The following is a 15,468-nucleotide window of genomic DNA, read 5'->3' as shown; positions in this document are numbered from 1 at the left end:
ACTTAGAAATTAGCTCAGAGTTTGAAATTGTGAAATAGTATGTGTGTATTGTGGGTATTGTATATGTAATAAATGAAAACTGATATTTTGTCCAGACACACAAGATGACATCTAATATGCAACAAACAAAACTTTTCAAGATTTAAGTTGCAGATTTCCGACACCCAATGAAAAAAGGCTCAATAGGTATCAGACTGATAGAAAACCTTGAAGTCAACACAGTACAAATATCTACTCATGAAATAAAATCACTGAATTTATATCACAGGCAGTGCAAAGTGTGAAAAAAATAGCTAATAAAAAAAATCATCAACCATGAAGAGGTGATATAACATCTTTGAACTTATATATAAATATGTGTATATATATATATGACAAAATTCAACCCAATCCAGTGAAAAATTAGCAATTGGTGAAGTTCAGAAAACACATACAAGGAATCATAAAAATGCTGAAATTTAGCTCAAACCCCCTTAAAAAAACATAACTTATAACTATAAGTATTTTGCGTATAGCTATATGGTTTTGCACGGTGTCGTGAATTTAATGGAGGTGTCATGATTTTTTTCAAGAAAATCCCTGACATGAACTGGGAGGCCCTGGGTGAGTTGGCATGGAATGACCCACATATTATACATTATATGCCTTATGATGATCTTATGAAATATTATATACTGATGTTTATAGAATGAATGACCAACTAATCTGTCATTTCTCATCTATCTTCAGGTCATGCTTTGTTTTTTCTTGTTGTTTAGTTCTGCTTCCTGTTTTATTTTGGTGTCTAACTCTTCCTTCCCTTCCTGCCTCTGTGCGCTTTCCTGCCACTGTGATTGTCCACCCCTCCCTGATGTGTTACACCTGTGCCTCGTTATCCCCTCCTCCCCTGTGTATATAGTCTGCATGCTCCCTGTCTTCTGTCCAGTTTGTCTTTGTCTCCTCTTAGCAAGCGTTCCAGCATTTTTCTTTGTGATCTCCTGTGTATCGGACGTCATTCCAGTCAAGATTGTTGCCTTTTTTACCTGATCTGTTTTGAGTTGTGCATTTGGGTTGCTAATCTCTTAATCTCCAATCCAGGGTTTTTATTTCCTAAAAGCGTGCGCATGTGTGTGTGCCTTATGTATGTGTTTATTTTCTTTTTTCTTGCATTGGCTGAAAAGAATACTAACAAAAGAATGTAAGCAATACAGACTGAATATTTTAAATTCATGTAAGAATATATATTTTCTCCTTATCTTCATCAACGTCATCTAAAAAAATAACACTGATAATAGTGTGTCATTTTCGGGGCATTCTACTGAGGAGATCAAGTCACATTGAAAACATTAAGATTTTGTTTTGCTTTATTTTGTTGACAGTGCCAATCATTCCAAGTTACCTGTACAGGATTGAGCAAGCTGCGACCACCACTTCTGTGAACGGCACTGACTCAACAGTCACTTCTGTTGTCAGTAACCTATCAGGGAGCTGGGGCTCCACATTTGCACCTCCACACTCGAACCCAGCTCTCTTCAGTAATGCCTCCATGTCCAACAGATCCTCTGAATCAAACTGCTCTGGAGCAGGTGCTCAACTGGATAAACTAAACACCAAAGTAGGACTGTTGTTGGCCTCCAAGTCCACCATACAGCTTATCTTCAACCCCTTCATTGGACCACTTACTGACAGGTGGGCGAATTTGATCTTTTGGGAATAGGCAGACATTTATCAAGCTCGAAAACACGACTCATTTTTCCCTACCTATATATTGTATATTACACAGGATTGGATGCCACATCCCAATGTGTGCTGGTTTCTGCATTATCATCTTGGCAACCACCTGTAAGTATTACATTAGACCAGGGCTCCGGAAAGTTTGTGATCATTTTTTAGAGACCTTAAGACCAACTTTTATGATGAGTGCGACTAGCAAATATGCCCCGTTATTTTGCTTTTTTTTTTTAAATCATCATCATATAGAACAGATGTGTCTACTTGCATATGGTGCCTTTACCGCAGCGTTAAAGGTCCGCACTAACAACCACCAGGTGGCACATGTGAGCAGTACAGACTACAGTGAACACATCAGGGCCCTGAGTTTCTCTCTCCTCCCTCTGGAACCAGACACGCCGTTACATTTCCTCATTGACTCAGTCTGTATCAAAGCGTGTGTCAAAGCGCATTAATTAGCGGTTTACTAACTGTGTGTGAGAATCAAAATCCTGGTTGAGTATTAGTTTGTTACTCAGGACTAGCTAAAGTTAGGGTAAATAGTATAGGCTATAAACAGTAAGCAACATCTAAAATTATCCTCACTAATAAAGAATAAGCAATTCTAATGTAGCCCTAATAAAGCTTAACAGTGCGACCACTACAAATGTACGCTGCATTACAATTTGGCTTATTTGAACAAAATCAACTACAAGTACCAACAGCCATAGTCCTTACAACCTTAACTAATGTGTTGTCACGGGTTAGATTGCCAAAATCAGAAAAATAACAGCTTGAATCCCTGAGGAGCTGCATTAGCATTAGTGACAGTTGCGTCCACAGTATGCAGGTACCTATGGTTCTCTCAAACACTGTTTGCACATCAGAGGGGATTTAGAAGTGGGTATACACAATGCCGACTGAAAAATATGTAGTCACGTAGTCCACGGCTAATTAACAGCGATCTCCACAGTGCCTTCGAGCTGGGCATTAACATATACTTCAGACTGTATGTTTCACTGATAGTCTTATGCAAGTACAAACAGTGACTTAATTTTAACATCTTTAGTTTATTTAACTTAGTTCACAGAAGAGCTGTTAAAGTTAAGCCAAAGCAGTCATGTTAACATAGCGTTACACTACATACATCCTATTCCTGTGGAGTCAACCAGCCGAAATACGGACAGCGCCACTCTGCCATTGCTGAGCACACTGTGGTCAAACAGGGTATAAGGAGCTCCCCCTTTTATTGCCTGGACGTAGATTATCATAGTTTATAAAAGTGCAGTGTTATAACAATACAGCTATTTCCTAATCGAGATGTCGTCTATACAAGGTGGATCTACAGATGCCGCTTGACACATTTTATTATTTCTACACAGTCAAAATAAAGTATATCTACATTCTCTTTTGTGTTTTTTTTACCAGGTGTTATAAAAAGACAAGAATTTATTATTATTATTATAGGCAGTTATTTCTTAATTCATCATCTAAATCTCTATGTCCTTGTTTCTTGAAAGTGTTCGCCTTTTCATCCAGTTACATCCTAATGCTGCTTGCCAGATCAGTTCAAGGTGTAGGTGGATCCTTCCTGTCTGTGGCAGGTGAGTCATATGTTTTTTTGTGTTTTTAAAAAAATATTTTATACAATATTGAATTTGGTCCACTAACAAAAGACTTGCGCAAAAGAAATCATTATCATCATTATTATCACCTCTGTTTTGCAGGAATGAGTATGCTGGCCAATGTGTACAAAGATGACAAGGAGAGAGGGCGTGCGATGAGTATATCCCTCACTGGTTTGGCCTTAGGATTGATAGGTGTGTATACAGACACAGCTTGTACTGTAGGTGCACAGTACAGTTGATTTATTTGTAAAATTTTATTTTGTGTTAGAAGATAGAAATAAACATACAGATAATGATTACACTGTAAACAATTGTCCTGTAGATTAACAGTAGAATGCTGGCAGCAAGGTTGCCAGCATTCTACTGTTAATGTTACAGTTCCCCTACTGTTATCTACTTCACAACATGTTACTGTAATAAAACCATGTACTGAATTACAGTACATTTCTCTATTTTCTTGATTTTTACATTAGACTAAAACACAGTTTAGTGCTGTATGAATTCACAGTATACTGGTGCAGGGTAGTCGCAATATTGTTTTTTTCCATTAACAATGGAATTTCACCATAATCCCAAATACAATACCATGCAGTCTTCTTTGAAAATAGAGCATATTACTGGCTGAATGACATATGAATTAAGATCTGTTTTCACTGTAACCTGGATTAGAAATTTTAATATATACTGAATGAGTTAGTTAATTAAAAGACAGCAATGAAAAAAAGTGTACAAGAAGAGACTTAAAACAAGAAAATATCAATGATGTAACCTTTATTTAAACATTAGCACCAACAGCAATACTTAATTGGTTAACAAAATAATAAAACAAATTCAACAGTTTTAGCGTAACTGGTTCGCTCGGTTTTGGAGACATCTGCCATAGAGATACAATGTACAATGGAGCCGAACTAAACATAATAATAAAATATAAAATAAAAATAAATAATAAAAAAACATATCTTCACATAAAGCGAAGGCTCTGAGTCCTCTAAAAATACCTGATCTAGTGTCTGCCAAGAATTTGCTGACTGTTTTATAGACAATAACATCAAAAGGCAAAACAGAACATATATATATACAACAGCACTCCTGTCCTGAGCATGTCCTGGGACAAGTGAACATGGTCCCTTCTTGTTTACTGTACATACACACAGGTTTTTCTGCAGCTACATCAAAGATTATCTAGATAATATCCACTTTATTTTAGTGCAATATAACATATTTAACAAGAACACATACATAACTGACCTCAAAAAATGGGAAATAACAGTGGCTGCAACGGTGTAAAGTGCCTGTGTTTAGACCTCTCACTGACCTATACAAAATTCCACTCAAAGTCCATGAGGTGCTTCAGAAGAGTGGACACACGGGGTTGGCTGTGACAGACTTCTTCTGAACAACTCTTCCCGTCTTCTTGGAGATGATCTTGCCCCAGACAGCTTTGGACCCTCTTTCCGGGTTGATTCCAATGAAGCGCCTGAAAACACAGTAGTCTGAGATTAGAGGTTGGATAGCAATAATGTCTGCTACTATATAAAGAGGACTGGGTGACTGGTTTAAATGCTGCAAAATCTTTGAATGACCTTTTGCAGTCAGGCATGACACACATGAAAACTGAATTTGGAATATTCCTATGAATTCTCATGGGCCTTACATATGCAGATAGAGGGGTATATTCACTAGAACGGACCTGGCATGGGAACATTTTGACAGCAAATCCAACAATGATAAAAAACTGCCAATACACACACAAAAAAAGCTCACGTTTTAGCGTGATTCTTGTTAATGCAAACATGCACTGCAAACATGAAATCAAAGAGCTAAGCAGTTCAAGCAGCCTTATTGTGTGGTTAAAGTTGGCTAACTCTCTCAGTAGGCTAACAGCAGCCCAACAAATCAAACAATCACAACACTGAACAAACTAAAACCATAATGACTACGTTATTTGAAGTAGAAATCTGCCTTACCTACAAAATAATTATAAAAAAAGCAGTTGTTGTTGTAAATGTTACTGCTGTAGCTGGCCAGTCACCACATGGCAAGTTAAGAGTACCACATGAAACTGATCGATCACAGTTTAACTATAAGTAAGCAAACATCACCAGACAAATAAAATGTAGTTCAACTTACTGTGTGATTTGCTCAAAAAGTGCAGGATTCAGATGGATAATCCAAGAAAAGATAGACCAGAGTTGGCTTCAGGACTCCAACGTGTTGTGACGTGTCTCCTCTAGAAATACAGTAGCGTTCCGTATTTGTGCGGCCTCTCTGCTGTTGATTCTAACATCACTCCCAGAATGCAATGGTACTTACGGTATATTACAGTATTTTATGGGAAACGGCAAGCTACCCAAAAATATTGCCCAGAATGCATTGTTTTCTACAGTATTATACTGTTTTAATGGAAAACAGTATGTTACTGTCCCAATTTGGCTGTTACAGCAATTTGTTACAGTGTAGATAACGTGTTAGAGAGGCTATTTTGTACAGACTGGGGTGCCTTGGGCCACTGATGTTTTTGACCACTGATGGTTTTTCCACTTACAACATGTTGAACTTTTTCACTGTAGCTTACTATATCACATATCTTTTTCATATCCCGAAGCCGGTGCTCCATTTGGCAGTTTGATGTATCAGTATGTGGGGAAGATGGCTCCATTCCTGGTCCTGGCTGTCATCGCTGTGTTGGGTGGAGGTACTGTGGAATTTTGCACACAAGACCAAACACTTAATCCTGCCAAAAGTATCTGCGTGAAACATTTTTTTTGTGGTTGAGACTGTCCTGTTTCACTGTCCACGCAGGGTTACATTTCCTCATCTTTCAACCATCGCAGGTGCAAACATTGGTAAACTAAAGTTTTGGCATGCAACAACACTTTCAATTAAAAAAGATATTCTCCAGTGAAAACTGTGTTTTGAATATCAAACATTTAACCCTTGTAGGGTCTGTGTAGCACTTACAAGTTTAATTTTTTCCAGCAGAAAAGGGGAAATTGTGATGTAATCATTGATATGACATATATAAAACACAATTAAAGTATCCAAAATTATTAACATTTTAATTCTACTGATTTATATACAATTATTAAGAAAAAACACGTCGAGTGCACAAAAGAGATTAAATGAAACTTATAAAGTATTGATGAAACTGACTGAAAATTGTTTTTAAAAGAAACAGATGATTATTGACACTGTAACTGAATCTAGTATGATAGAACAAACAGTCTGGCTTCAAAGAGAGGTGAAGACCAGGGTTACGTAGAGGCAGATGATGAGTTGATGAAAGACAGGTGTGTCTCTCTGCTGCAGAGCACACACACTCAGGTGAGGGAAAAGGGAGGGGGGAAACAGGTAGGGAAACACAACAGGGAAAGAATACAAGAAAATCAAAACTCTAAAATATGTTTCATGCTTCTTTACAGATGGAGAAAGGGACTCCACTGCTGACTCTTCTGAAGGATCCATACATTCTCATTGCTGCTGGTATTTTACAGAATGCTGAGATAGATTTGCACAAAATCACTCCTAATTTATTTAAAAAGATTTGAAATGTCCAAATTAAAAAAAATAAAACAAAGACATAAATTGAAATACAATAAACACTGCAATACGCATTTCCTTGTCATGTATGCGTTTACTGTTATAATTACAGGAAACACAACAATCATCAAATCATTACACAGAAACAAAGTGAAGACGTGTATTGTATGTCACTGTTGTCCAGCAGAGGACAGATACTGTCATTAATTTCCATGAGGAGGTACATGAGAGCTTTAAGAAATAGAGATACATTGTACATGCGAAAGTAAAGAACAAGCTCTACTCAGCTTTATGGTGTCATGGTTTAAATCTAGTCATTTCCTGTTTTATTTTGTAGGTTTCATCCTAGCGTGTCATGTTTTATTTTTATTTTGATTGCCCTATTTAGTTTAGTGACTATCTTCCTATGTATTTCGTCCATGTGGTTTTTCGTCTTAGGGTTGTCTGTCTGTGCTTGCTGCCTGTGTTCCCTGCACCTTACCGGTTTGTTCTTGCTTTAGTTTTGTATTCCTCCTTAGTTTCTGGGAACTACCCCAGCCAGTTTCTTCAGCTTTTGTTGCCTGCCTGTTTTTGTTTCTGGAATTGGCCTTATGTTATTTAAGCTTGCATTTTGTTACTTCCACCTGCCTGCCGGAGTCTTGCATTTGGGTCTTTTTGCAAAACCCTGGCAGTATGAACTGACCTTTATGGACCTAACAGATGCTTTATTTGAGGGTTGACTTTATGACCTGATTACTGACCTCTCGTGGTTAAAATATTTCTGGAAGAAGGCTTCTTATGTGGACCACAGGGAGGCAGCTCAGTCTGTGGCTTGTAATGGTATATTCAGAGTGTAGGAGTGGCACTCCATGGTCTGTGTGTGTGACGTGTTGGGAACCCCCGCTGATCAGTTTGATGAAAGGCAAAGTTGCTATGTTGTTATGCTACTGGCATGCTGGACCTACTAGTGATTGTTTGTCCTCATTGACAGATTAAAAATAAGCAGGCCAGGAAAGGCATGCAAGGATTGAAAATGGCCATTACATATGTTGGCCACAACAGAAGGAAGAACAGGAGATCTGGAGCCTGCGTAGATTCATGAAACATAATTTGATGCATTAAAATGTCAATTAAATGCAGTCATTTCGTCATCTTACCAGCGTGCTTGGGAAACACTGAAAATAAATGGTGTTTAGAGCTGGATCTATTCAATATTTGGAACTTCCCCCATGACACACTTCATTTCCGCATTCTCTGATTCCAACAGGAGTCTATGGCCCACAAGACTTGCTCTGCCCATCAGTCATGCCCCTTGGTTGCCCGCATGAGATCTACAGCTCTGCCTGTTTCCTGACTTCAGGCCGTCAGTACTCTGTCGAGCCCTTTGCACATCAACTAGCTCCCCCCGTTCTGGCGATCACTGGTGCTGCCCTGATTGTCTGCTCTCCAGCACCCAGGTCATCAGCCGTACATCCCCTGCCCCCCTGTTATCCAGCCATTGCCCAAGATTTCAGACACTTTTTACCTTGGTTTTCTTCTTTCGTTATTAAAGCTTGCTGGTACTTCCACCTGCCTATCAGGAGTTTTGCATTTGTGTACTTTATGAAAAAACCTGACATACAGAGCCTTCTTGTATGTTCCAGCTTATTGTTTATAAGTCCAGCAGCAACTTGACTGTTTGGCTCTCTCTCGCTGCTCCCATGTCCCACTGGTACCCAACCAATGCAATGTAGGTGGCTTTTATATACGGCTCTAGAGGCCTACAGTTCAGACAGTTTTCCACAAATATCCAGTGGCCCCTTGAAAACATTTCACACGGTAACTGCAGAATCTTTTCAGATTATATTTCCTCATACAAAAAAGTGAGGAGAATTCAAATTTTAGCAACTTTAAGGACAGAGGGGTCAGACAAAAAAACTATTTTTGGACACATTTTTTTAAACTGTAATTTGTATTGGTTTTGTAAGACAACAATTTTTAACAATGTCATAGGGGAGTCAGATGGAAAATGCTTAACCTGTACTAGTCATCCTGGTGGGAAAGTTACTATGGACTTTGTATTTAATGAGGAGGAAGTTTTTGTTTGTTTTGTTTCACCTATCTGCCCAGAGACTTGTTCCACCTTCTCACCCTAGGACTCCGGGTGGAATACCACAATTTTCTAAAACTCTGAAAATGACATCTCTGCTTGTTTTATATAAGTTTAATAACACTGGCATATATTATTATAATAATTATTATTATTCTATTGATTCTCCTTTTCAGGAGCCATATGTTTTTCAACGCTGATTGTTGCCACAATAGAGACAGCCCTTCCTATCTGGATGATGAAGACCATGTGTGCTAGCAAATGGATGCTAGGTATTCAAGACAAGCCTAAGTTGTGCATATCCTAGAGCTCACAGTCCATATAAGCACTCATTGTTTTTGTTTATATACATGTCATGTACACACTACAGTTGCAATTGAAGTTAATTTCCTTTGAAGATATTTGCTACAAAATATCTTGGATGTAAAACTAAAACTATAGTTGTATCTGTTGCTGTCTTATTCCATCTCATGACGTCTTTGTGACAGGCGTTGTCTTCCTGCCAGACAGCATATCCTACCTCGTTGCATCCAACGTCTGTGGTCACCTGATACAACAAAACAGTGGAAGGTATGTTGATAAAAAAAAAAATTGAGAGGCCTTTCAGAGTTTGTGCAGAAAAAAGAAGCAGAGATATTGTATTGAGACTCTCTGGTATGATGTTTTAAGAGAAGCAAATTGCTTTTTTTTGTCAATAAAAATGTATTTATTTATTTGAGTTATAAAAGCATTTGAGTATTTTCTTTGTGTTTTTTTTGTACCAAATATACCAAGACCACAATTCAGTCCATGTTTATACAACTTTAATCTCATCTCACAGGTGGCTATGTGCTTGTATTGCAATGATCGTGGCTGGAATAACCACGATTTCTGTGAGTCCAGTGGATTATATAAATAGCAAAACTTTAGGTTAAAGCCCCCAAATGCAGTGTAAAAATTTTGGAACTGTTCTAGTTGCAGTTAAAATGAAAAATGATACAATAAAATTGAATATAATGAGATCAATTGGTCAGTTTTAACCATGATACTGTACATGTCTGTTTTTACATTCCAGTTTGGATTTTCCAAGACCATCTACCATGTGATTGTTCTGAATGCATTTGTTGGCTTTTCAGTTGGTAAGTTGATCCCTTTATTTGTTGTTTGATAAAAAAAAAAAAAAATACATGTTGGCTGAAATAATCAATAGTTATCTTGTTTCTAACAGGCACAGTTGACTCCTCAATAATGCCTCTCATGGGATACTTGGTAGACCTGAGATATGTGCCAGTATACGGTACAGTTTTTGCTATTGCTGATGTCGCTATTTGCATTGGATTCTGTGTAGGTGAGCATTTTTCATCTTTATGGAACAGTGGCTCTATTGTGAAAGGGCAAAACAAATATTGCAGTCAAGCCAATTATTATTTATTTTATTTATTAATCAATAAAATAACTACATGACATGTTAAAGTTGTGTATTGTAGTGACAAATCAATACATAATCTTTATTTATTCTACTCTACTAGAGATTAGAGAAGGAACAGATTTCCAAACAAATGCTAATTTTGGTCTTTGTCCATTGGCTTTGTAAACAGGCAATTGTTAACTAACACACTGGCTATAACAACTTTCAGTGGTAATGTCAATTATCTGTTCATAGCTCATTGAGTTGTCCTTAAGTGGCCATAAAACAAACCAACTGCTGATGGGCAATGAGGTGCTGATATATGAATTTCTTCAGCTTTGGGTGGAGCCTAGCTGTTCCTTGTTTCTTTGTCCTGTGTCAGTAGCTTCATATTTCAGATACTTAGTAGAATATACAGAGATATATTGCATATCACCATTCAGCCTGAAAATACTGAGATATGAATTTTGGTCCATATCCCCAAGGCCCAAGATTTAAACCAATGAATGCAAAAAATAGTGGCCGTGTGAATCTCACAGTGGGTGGTTCGAGCCATCGCCATCTTGGCACGGCCTGACTCAGCCTAACTCCTGGATAATTCAAAAACAGGAAAGAAAAAAGAGGCCAGGTTACTGAGACATGGCTACGTAGCTGGAAGCTACCAAGTTAGCCAAAGCTATCTCAGTTAACACAAAACGAGAAGTACATTTCGGCTTGCGTTCGTCGCAGAGTCACTCGTGTTTATTCGAGTTACTCATGTGAGTTTGACCACCGTTCTTTCCCCCCAAACAGACAGGATACCTTACTATACATTAGTTGTAAGCAAGTGAGCAACAGCAGGCATTTGTGTCTATGTTGAGTTGAGCCTCTGACCAAAGTCAGCACACAAGAGATCCTGGTTCTTTCTGTAATCCTGTCTTTTTCTTTTCCCATCTCCTCTCTGTGTGTTTGCGAGGTACATTTCACCTCTATGAGAAGCAAGAGGGAAGATAAATCCACTTTTTAATCCCAAGTGTAAAACTTAACTCTGTGCTCTCCTCGACTCCAGGTGTTTAGTCCTCCAGAAGCTCCAGGCTCCCCACGACTGTCTCCTCCTGAGCTCGTCAGCTCTAGCAGCTGTCTGTTAGTTAGCGCTAACAGGGTCACTCATTAATCTAACACCTCTAACACCAACGTCCATCCCTCCGCTCCGATCTGTTATTCCATTTATTGCACAGCTAGCCATATTATTTGTCAGATACTTGCATTAAAACTTCTTCTAACACCACAAACATGGCTGAGAGGTCAAGATCAGTGGCTGGAATTAGCTGAGATGAAGCCTACCAGACAGCTAGCTGTCAGTTCAAGTGGCAATGCCCTTAATTATGATTAACTTTAAGCCTTTATACAATTCACACACAGGAGTTCAAAAATTCACCCCCCTGTACAGTTGAACAGGGAAATCATCTGTAGAGACCAAAACCGTTTTTTGCACCAGACTGTTTATTTGTGCTGTGAAGCTGGGCATTTTAACATGGGGCCTTGTGGTTATTGACTCATCCAGAGGTTAACACTTGAGTTAAACCTGCCTTAAACATTAAACTGAAGCTATGCTAACGACAGTGAGAGCCTCAGAGTGTGATGATGTTTATTTGTTTCTTTTGAGGTGTTGAAAATGGTCTCTTCTGTCCAAAGGTCCAGCTATTACAGGTCCTTTGGTGGCATCGATTGGATTCCCCTGGCTCATGGCCATGATTGGAACAGTAACTATAATCTTCGCTCCACTCTGTATCTTCCTTTATGGTCCAACTCGTAATGAGGAACATTTGGTGAGAGCTGGTCGGAATAAATAACATATAGAACTCATGTAATACATGAACAGTAACACCTGGTAATCTGCCAGTTTTTTAAAGTTATGTTATAGCTTTTGATGTTACAGCTACTTTCTGTTTACAAAGTTGATTGCTTTTGATTGGACGGCTCTACAAACTTTGAGAGTAGAAGATTTACACAATCTCTTACTTGCTATATTTCTGAGGTGTTACTAGTCCAAACTAATTTACTATGTGGCTAACTTAGGAACTTAGGAAGGGCCTCACACACAAACTAGTAAGGGATTATGAACAGCTGGTACAAATGAGGGGCAGCATGGCGGCACAGTGGTTAGCGCTGTTGCCCCACAGCAAGAAGGACCTGGGTTCGAGGGGGCCGTTCTGTGAGGAGTTTGCATTTTCTCCCTGTGCCTGCGTGGGTTCTCTCCAGGTACTCCGGCTTCCTCCGACAATCCAAAGACATGCAGAAGTTAGGCTAATCGGTTACTCTAAATTGTCCGTAAATGTGAATGTGCGCGTGAATGGTTGTTTGTCCCTATGTGTCAGAACTGGCGACTTATCCAGGGTGTACCCCACCATCGCCCCTTAAGTACAGGGTGCTGAATCCCTCTTGTAGTGAATTAAGAAAAATAGAGGACAGCACTCCCATCAAGCTGTTTATTTTTGCCGGATGTTTCGGGCAAGACTCTGCCTAGATATTTTTATAAACAGTGTTGGAACTTGAAAGATTATTTAGTGAAGTCAGATTTGTCTAAGAGGCCTACTTATCATTTTTTGTCTCAGATCACTAGTGGTAATTTCCTTTGTCATAACTGTGTACACTGTTATTCCATGATTAAGGAGAATCATTTCAACCATCTGAGGTCAGGTGTCAACATTAAGGTCAGGGGGAGAATGACATGTAACACTAAATACGTGGTTTACCTGTTAAAATGTCCATGTAATATGTAATATTTATTATATAGGCAAAACAAAGCGGGAGCTGCAAAACAGAATCTGTGAACGTAAGTGTTCTGTTCGTAACTTTGATGTGAGATCATCAGTAGCCAGGCACTTTATCAGTCATAACCACAGACTGAGTGATTTACATTATATGGGCATTGAGACAGTGAGAATGACACAGAGAGGTGGTCACATGGACAGAATCCTCCTCCAGAGAGAAGCCTATTGGATACACTTCCTCCACACTCTGATTCCAAAAGGACTGAATGAGGAGATTTCATTTACTTGTTTCCTGTCATACAAACATGTGCTGTGTTGATTCTGTGATACAGTTAGGTGCTCTTCTGTTGTGAGATTTAGTTTTGTTTGTATGAGACCCTGCGTTGTCCTTTGCTCTCCTTCAAAAGGACACAGCTCCCCCGATATTGATGTATATCTATTGTGCAGTTTTGGATAACCTATAATTAGCACACCTGTGTAGTTTTACTGTGATTTTGCCCAAAACGTCCGTGTGGCAAGAATAAACAGTCTGATGGGAGTGCTGTCCTTTATTTTGCTTTTGTTCATGAACAGCTGGTGCCACCCGGTCTGTGGTTCTATTTAACCTGGGTGTTATCATTCATTACCTGCTTCTTCTTGTGTTCCAGGCAATATTAAAAGAAAATTAAGGAAACTCAGCCTGAGACCTTAGAATCACAGTGTAAGTAGACTTCACTTCAAATATTCTTACATATCCATGGTGTTGTGTGTTATGGAAAACCACTACTAACTTCATTTGGTAACAGTTTCTTTCCAGTGGTAAAGATTAATGATCTTCTGGTATGTGAATTATTCATTTAGGATGTCTGCGTTGGTCCAACATTTTGGTCCAGAGTGAGTTTTTCTTGGCAAATATCAGAAGGACTGCGATGAAACTCATGACAACAGGATCTTGCGAGTGCGAGCCACTGTTGAAGCACGTCAACTCTTCAGGATACACCACTATCCTTAACGACAGTATCTATCAATGTGCGCTGGGATATATGCATGGTAACTGTTATTAGACCAAAATAAGGGACAATTTGTTTTAACTCAAGCTGGAATTCAGGAATGTCTGAACATTTGGAGTGAGGAAATGTGAAGGAAATGTATCTAGTCTTCTAAATTAGGGCAAATCAGTGTGCCTTGAAAAAGATGATAACTTTGGTGTGTGATTCTGTTGATGCAAGACATGATGACAGATCATGTCTTAGATTTAGTCATGTGTTTTTTGTGTGTTTAATACTAATGTCTGTGTTTTGATGTGAAACAGAGAGCAACATGTGAATGTTGATTATGTAAGGCGTTGTTAAGTAGAATCTTAGCCCAGTAAAAGACATGTGTGAGGAAACACAGAACTAATTATATTTACTCAAGAACTGTACTTAACTACAAATTTGAGGTACTTGAAGTATTTCCAATTTGTAAAACTTTATACATATCAGGGACAGTTTACTTTTGACTCCACTACATTTGTGTGACACCTTTTAATGAGTAAACCCTTTTTCCAATTCCAGTTTTTCACACCCTGTCCAGTGAAAACCATGTATCATCAGATGTGTTGATTTTAAATGTTTGTGATTAACCTGGCTGAAAAATGAAGTGCCTTTTATATCTGCTTCTTGTCAAATAAACAAAAAATGTCTTGGATTAGCTGGAAAATGTCTGTCACAAATCTGAAAACAGGCTGTTTTTATGATATGTGGTTCTCACAGGACAGCCATGCTACAAACTTATCATGATCATATAGAATAGAATGCATTGCTGTTGATTGAAGGACCCAACCCTTTTTAAAGTTGTTAAAATGAGTTCAACCTTAAACATCTGCAGCAGTGAAATGACACACATTAAAGCAGCAGTAATATGAACCCACAAACATCAGATATATTATTAAAACACTGACAGAGAACATTTGACTGAACAATGGGCACTTTTAATGAAGGCAATACCCACACCATGTATACTGAAGTACAACAGTTACCAGGGTCAAAATACATGAAACCTGAATTGTCCCCCTGTTTCATCAAACAGGTAATATAGATATTTTAATATATCGATGGCCGAACTTTGTACCAGAAAATACAGGGGAATATGGGGGTAAACAAAAATATTTAACATGATCTGATAGTACAGCTCTGCAGACATTGAGATAGAAACATTCCTCTAAAAACAAGATGCTTATATTCTTCAGAGAAATAAAGTTTAAGTGAATAAAACAGATCGGCAGTCCCTAATGTTCAAATTTACACTGGGTACATTTTTTAACACCTGCATCCAGTTGAGCTGCTACGAGAGCCAATATGCAGTACCCGACCTGCAAAGATATGTGTTACGATGAATTTTCTCGTGCTAGAAATAACCAGATAAAAGCAAGCCTATCACACC

At 38.4% G+C, this 15,468-nt stretch overlaps 1 protein-coding gene across 3 annotated transcripts; it reads left to right on the top strand.

Moving 5' to 3' along the window:
* The first annotated feature begins 945 nt into the window (after nucleotides 1-945).
* Nucleotides 946-14,733, top strand: LOC141019731 (synaptic vesicular amine transporter-like). Of its 3 annotated transcripts, XM_073494730.1 has the most exons (11): nucleotides 3,420-3,509; nucleotides 5,923-6,012; nucleotides 6,740-6,800; nucleotides 9,102-9,197; nucleotides 9,414-9,495; nucleotides 9,746-9,797; nucleotides 9,980-10,043; nucleotides 10,133-10,252; nucleotides 11,987-12,120; nucleotides 13,713-13,765; nucleotides 13,906-14,733. In XM_073494730.1, exons 2-10 carry the CDS (start codon nucleotides 5,956-5,958, stop codon nucleotides 13,731-13,733), a joined length of 687 nt encoding a protein of 228 aa, XP_073350831.1. In that variant the 5' UTR covers nucleotides 3,420-3,509; nucleotides 5,923-5,955; the 3' UTR covers nucleotides 13,734-13,765; nucleotides 13,906-14,733. The 3 variants fall into 3 exon arrangements, with proteins under 3 accessions (XP_073350829.1, XP_073350830.1, XP_073350831.1); XM_073494728.1 differs by lacking the exons at nucleotides 9,746-9,797; nucleotides 9,980-10,043; nucleotides 10,133-10,252; ... (1 more) ...; nucleotides 13,713-13,765; nucleotides 13,906-14,733 and adding exons at nucleotides 946-1,177; nucleotides 1,359-1,668; nucleotides 1,763-1,821; nucleotides 3,210-3,293 and having other exon boundaries at nucleotides 3,417-3,509; nucleotides 9,414-9,461; XM_073494729.1 differs by lacking the exons at nucleotides 9,102-9,197; nucleotides 9,414-9,495; nucleotides 9,746-9,797; ... (3 more) ...; nucleotides 13,713-13,765; nucleotides 13,906-14,733 and adding exons at nucleotides 946-1,177; nucleotides 1,359-1,668; nucleotides 1,763-1,821; nucleotides 3,210-3,293 and having other exon boundaries at nucleotides 3,417-3,509; nucleotides 6,740-6,931.
* The last annotated feature ends 735 nt before the right edge of the window (nucleotides 14,734-15,468 follow it).

The sequence above is a fragment of the Pagrus major genome, chromosome 23 (genome assembly GCF_040436345.1).
Source record: "Pagrus major chromosome 23, Pma_NU_1.0".
In the NCBI taxonomy this organism is placed as follows: domain Eukaryota; kingdom Metazoa; phylum Chordata; class Actinopteri; order Spariformes; family Sparidae; genus Pagrus; species Pagrus major.
The sequence above is the reverse complement of the archived record's forward strand: the minus strand, read 5'-3'. Positions and strand labels throughout refer to the sequence as shown.

Bases quoted from the DNA above. Each gene is read 5' to 3' on its own strand.
- LOC141019731 (XM_073494728.1), top strand. From the start codon at position 1,123: ATGTGTTTATTTTCTTTTTTCTTGCATTGGCTGAAAAGAATACTAACA. The intron at 1,669-1,762 runs GTGGGCGAATTT...TATATTACACAG, and splicing joins ATTGGACCACTTACTGACAG to GATTGGATGCCACATCCCAA. The intron at 6,013-6,739 runs GTACTGTGGAAT...GCTTCTTTACAG, and splicing joins CATCGCTGTGTTGGGTGGAG to ATGGAGAAAGGGACTCCACT.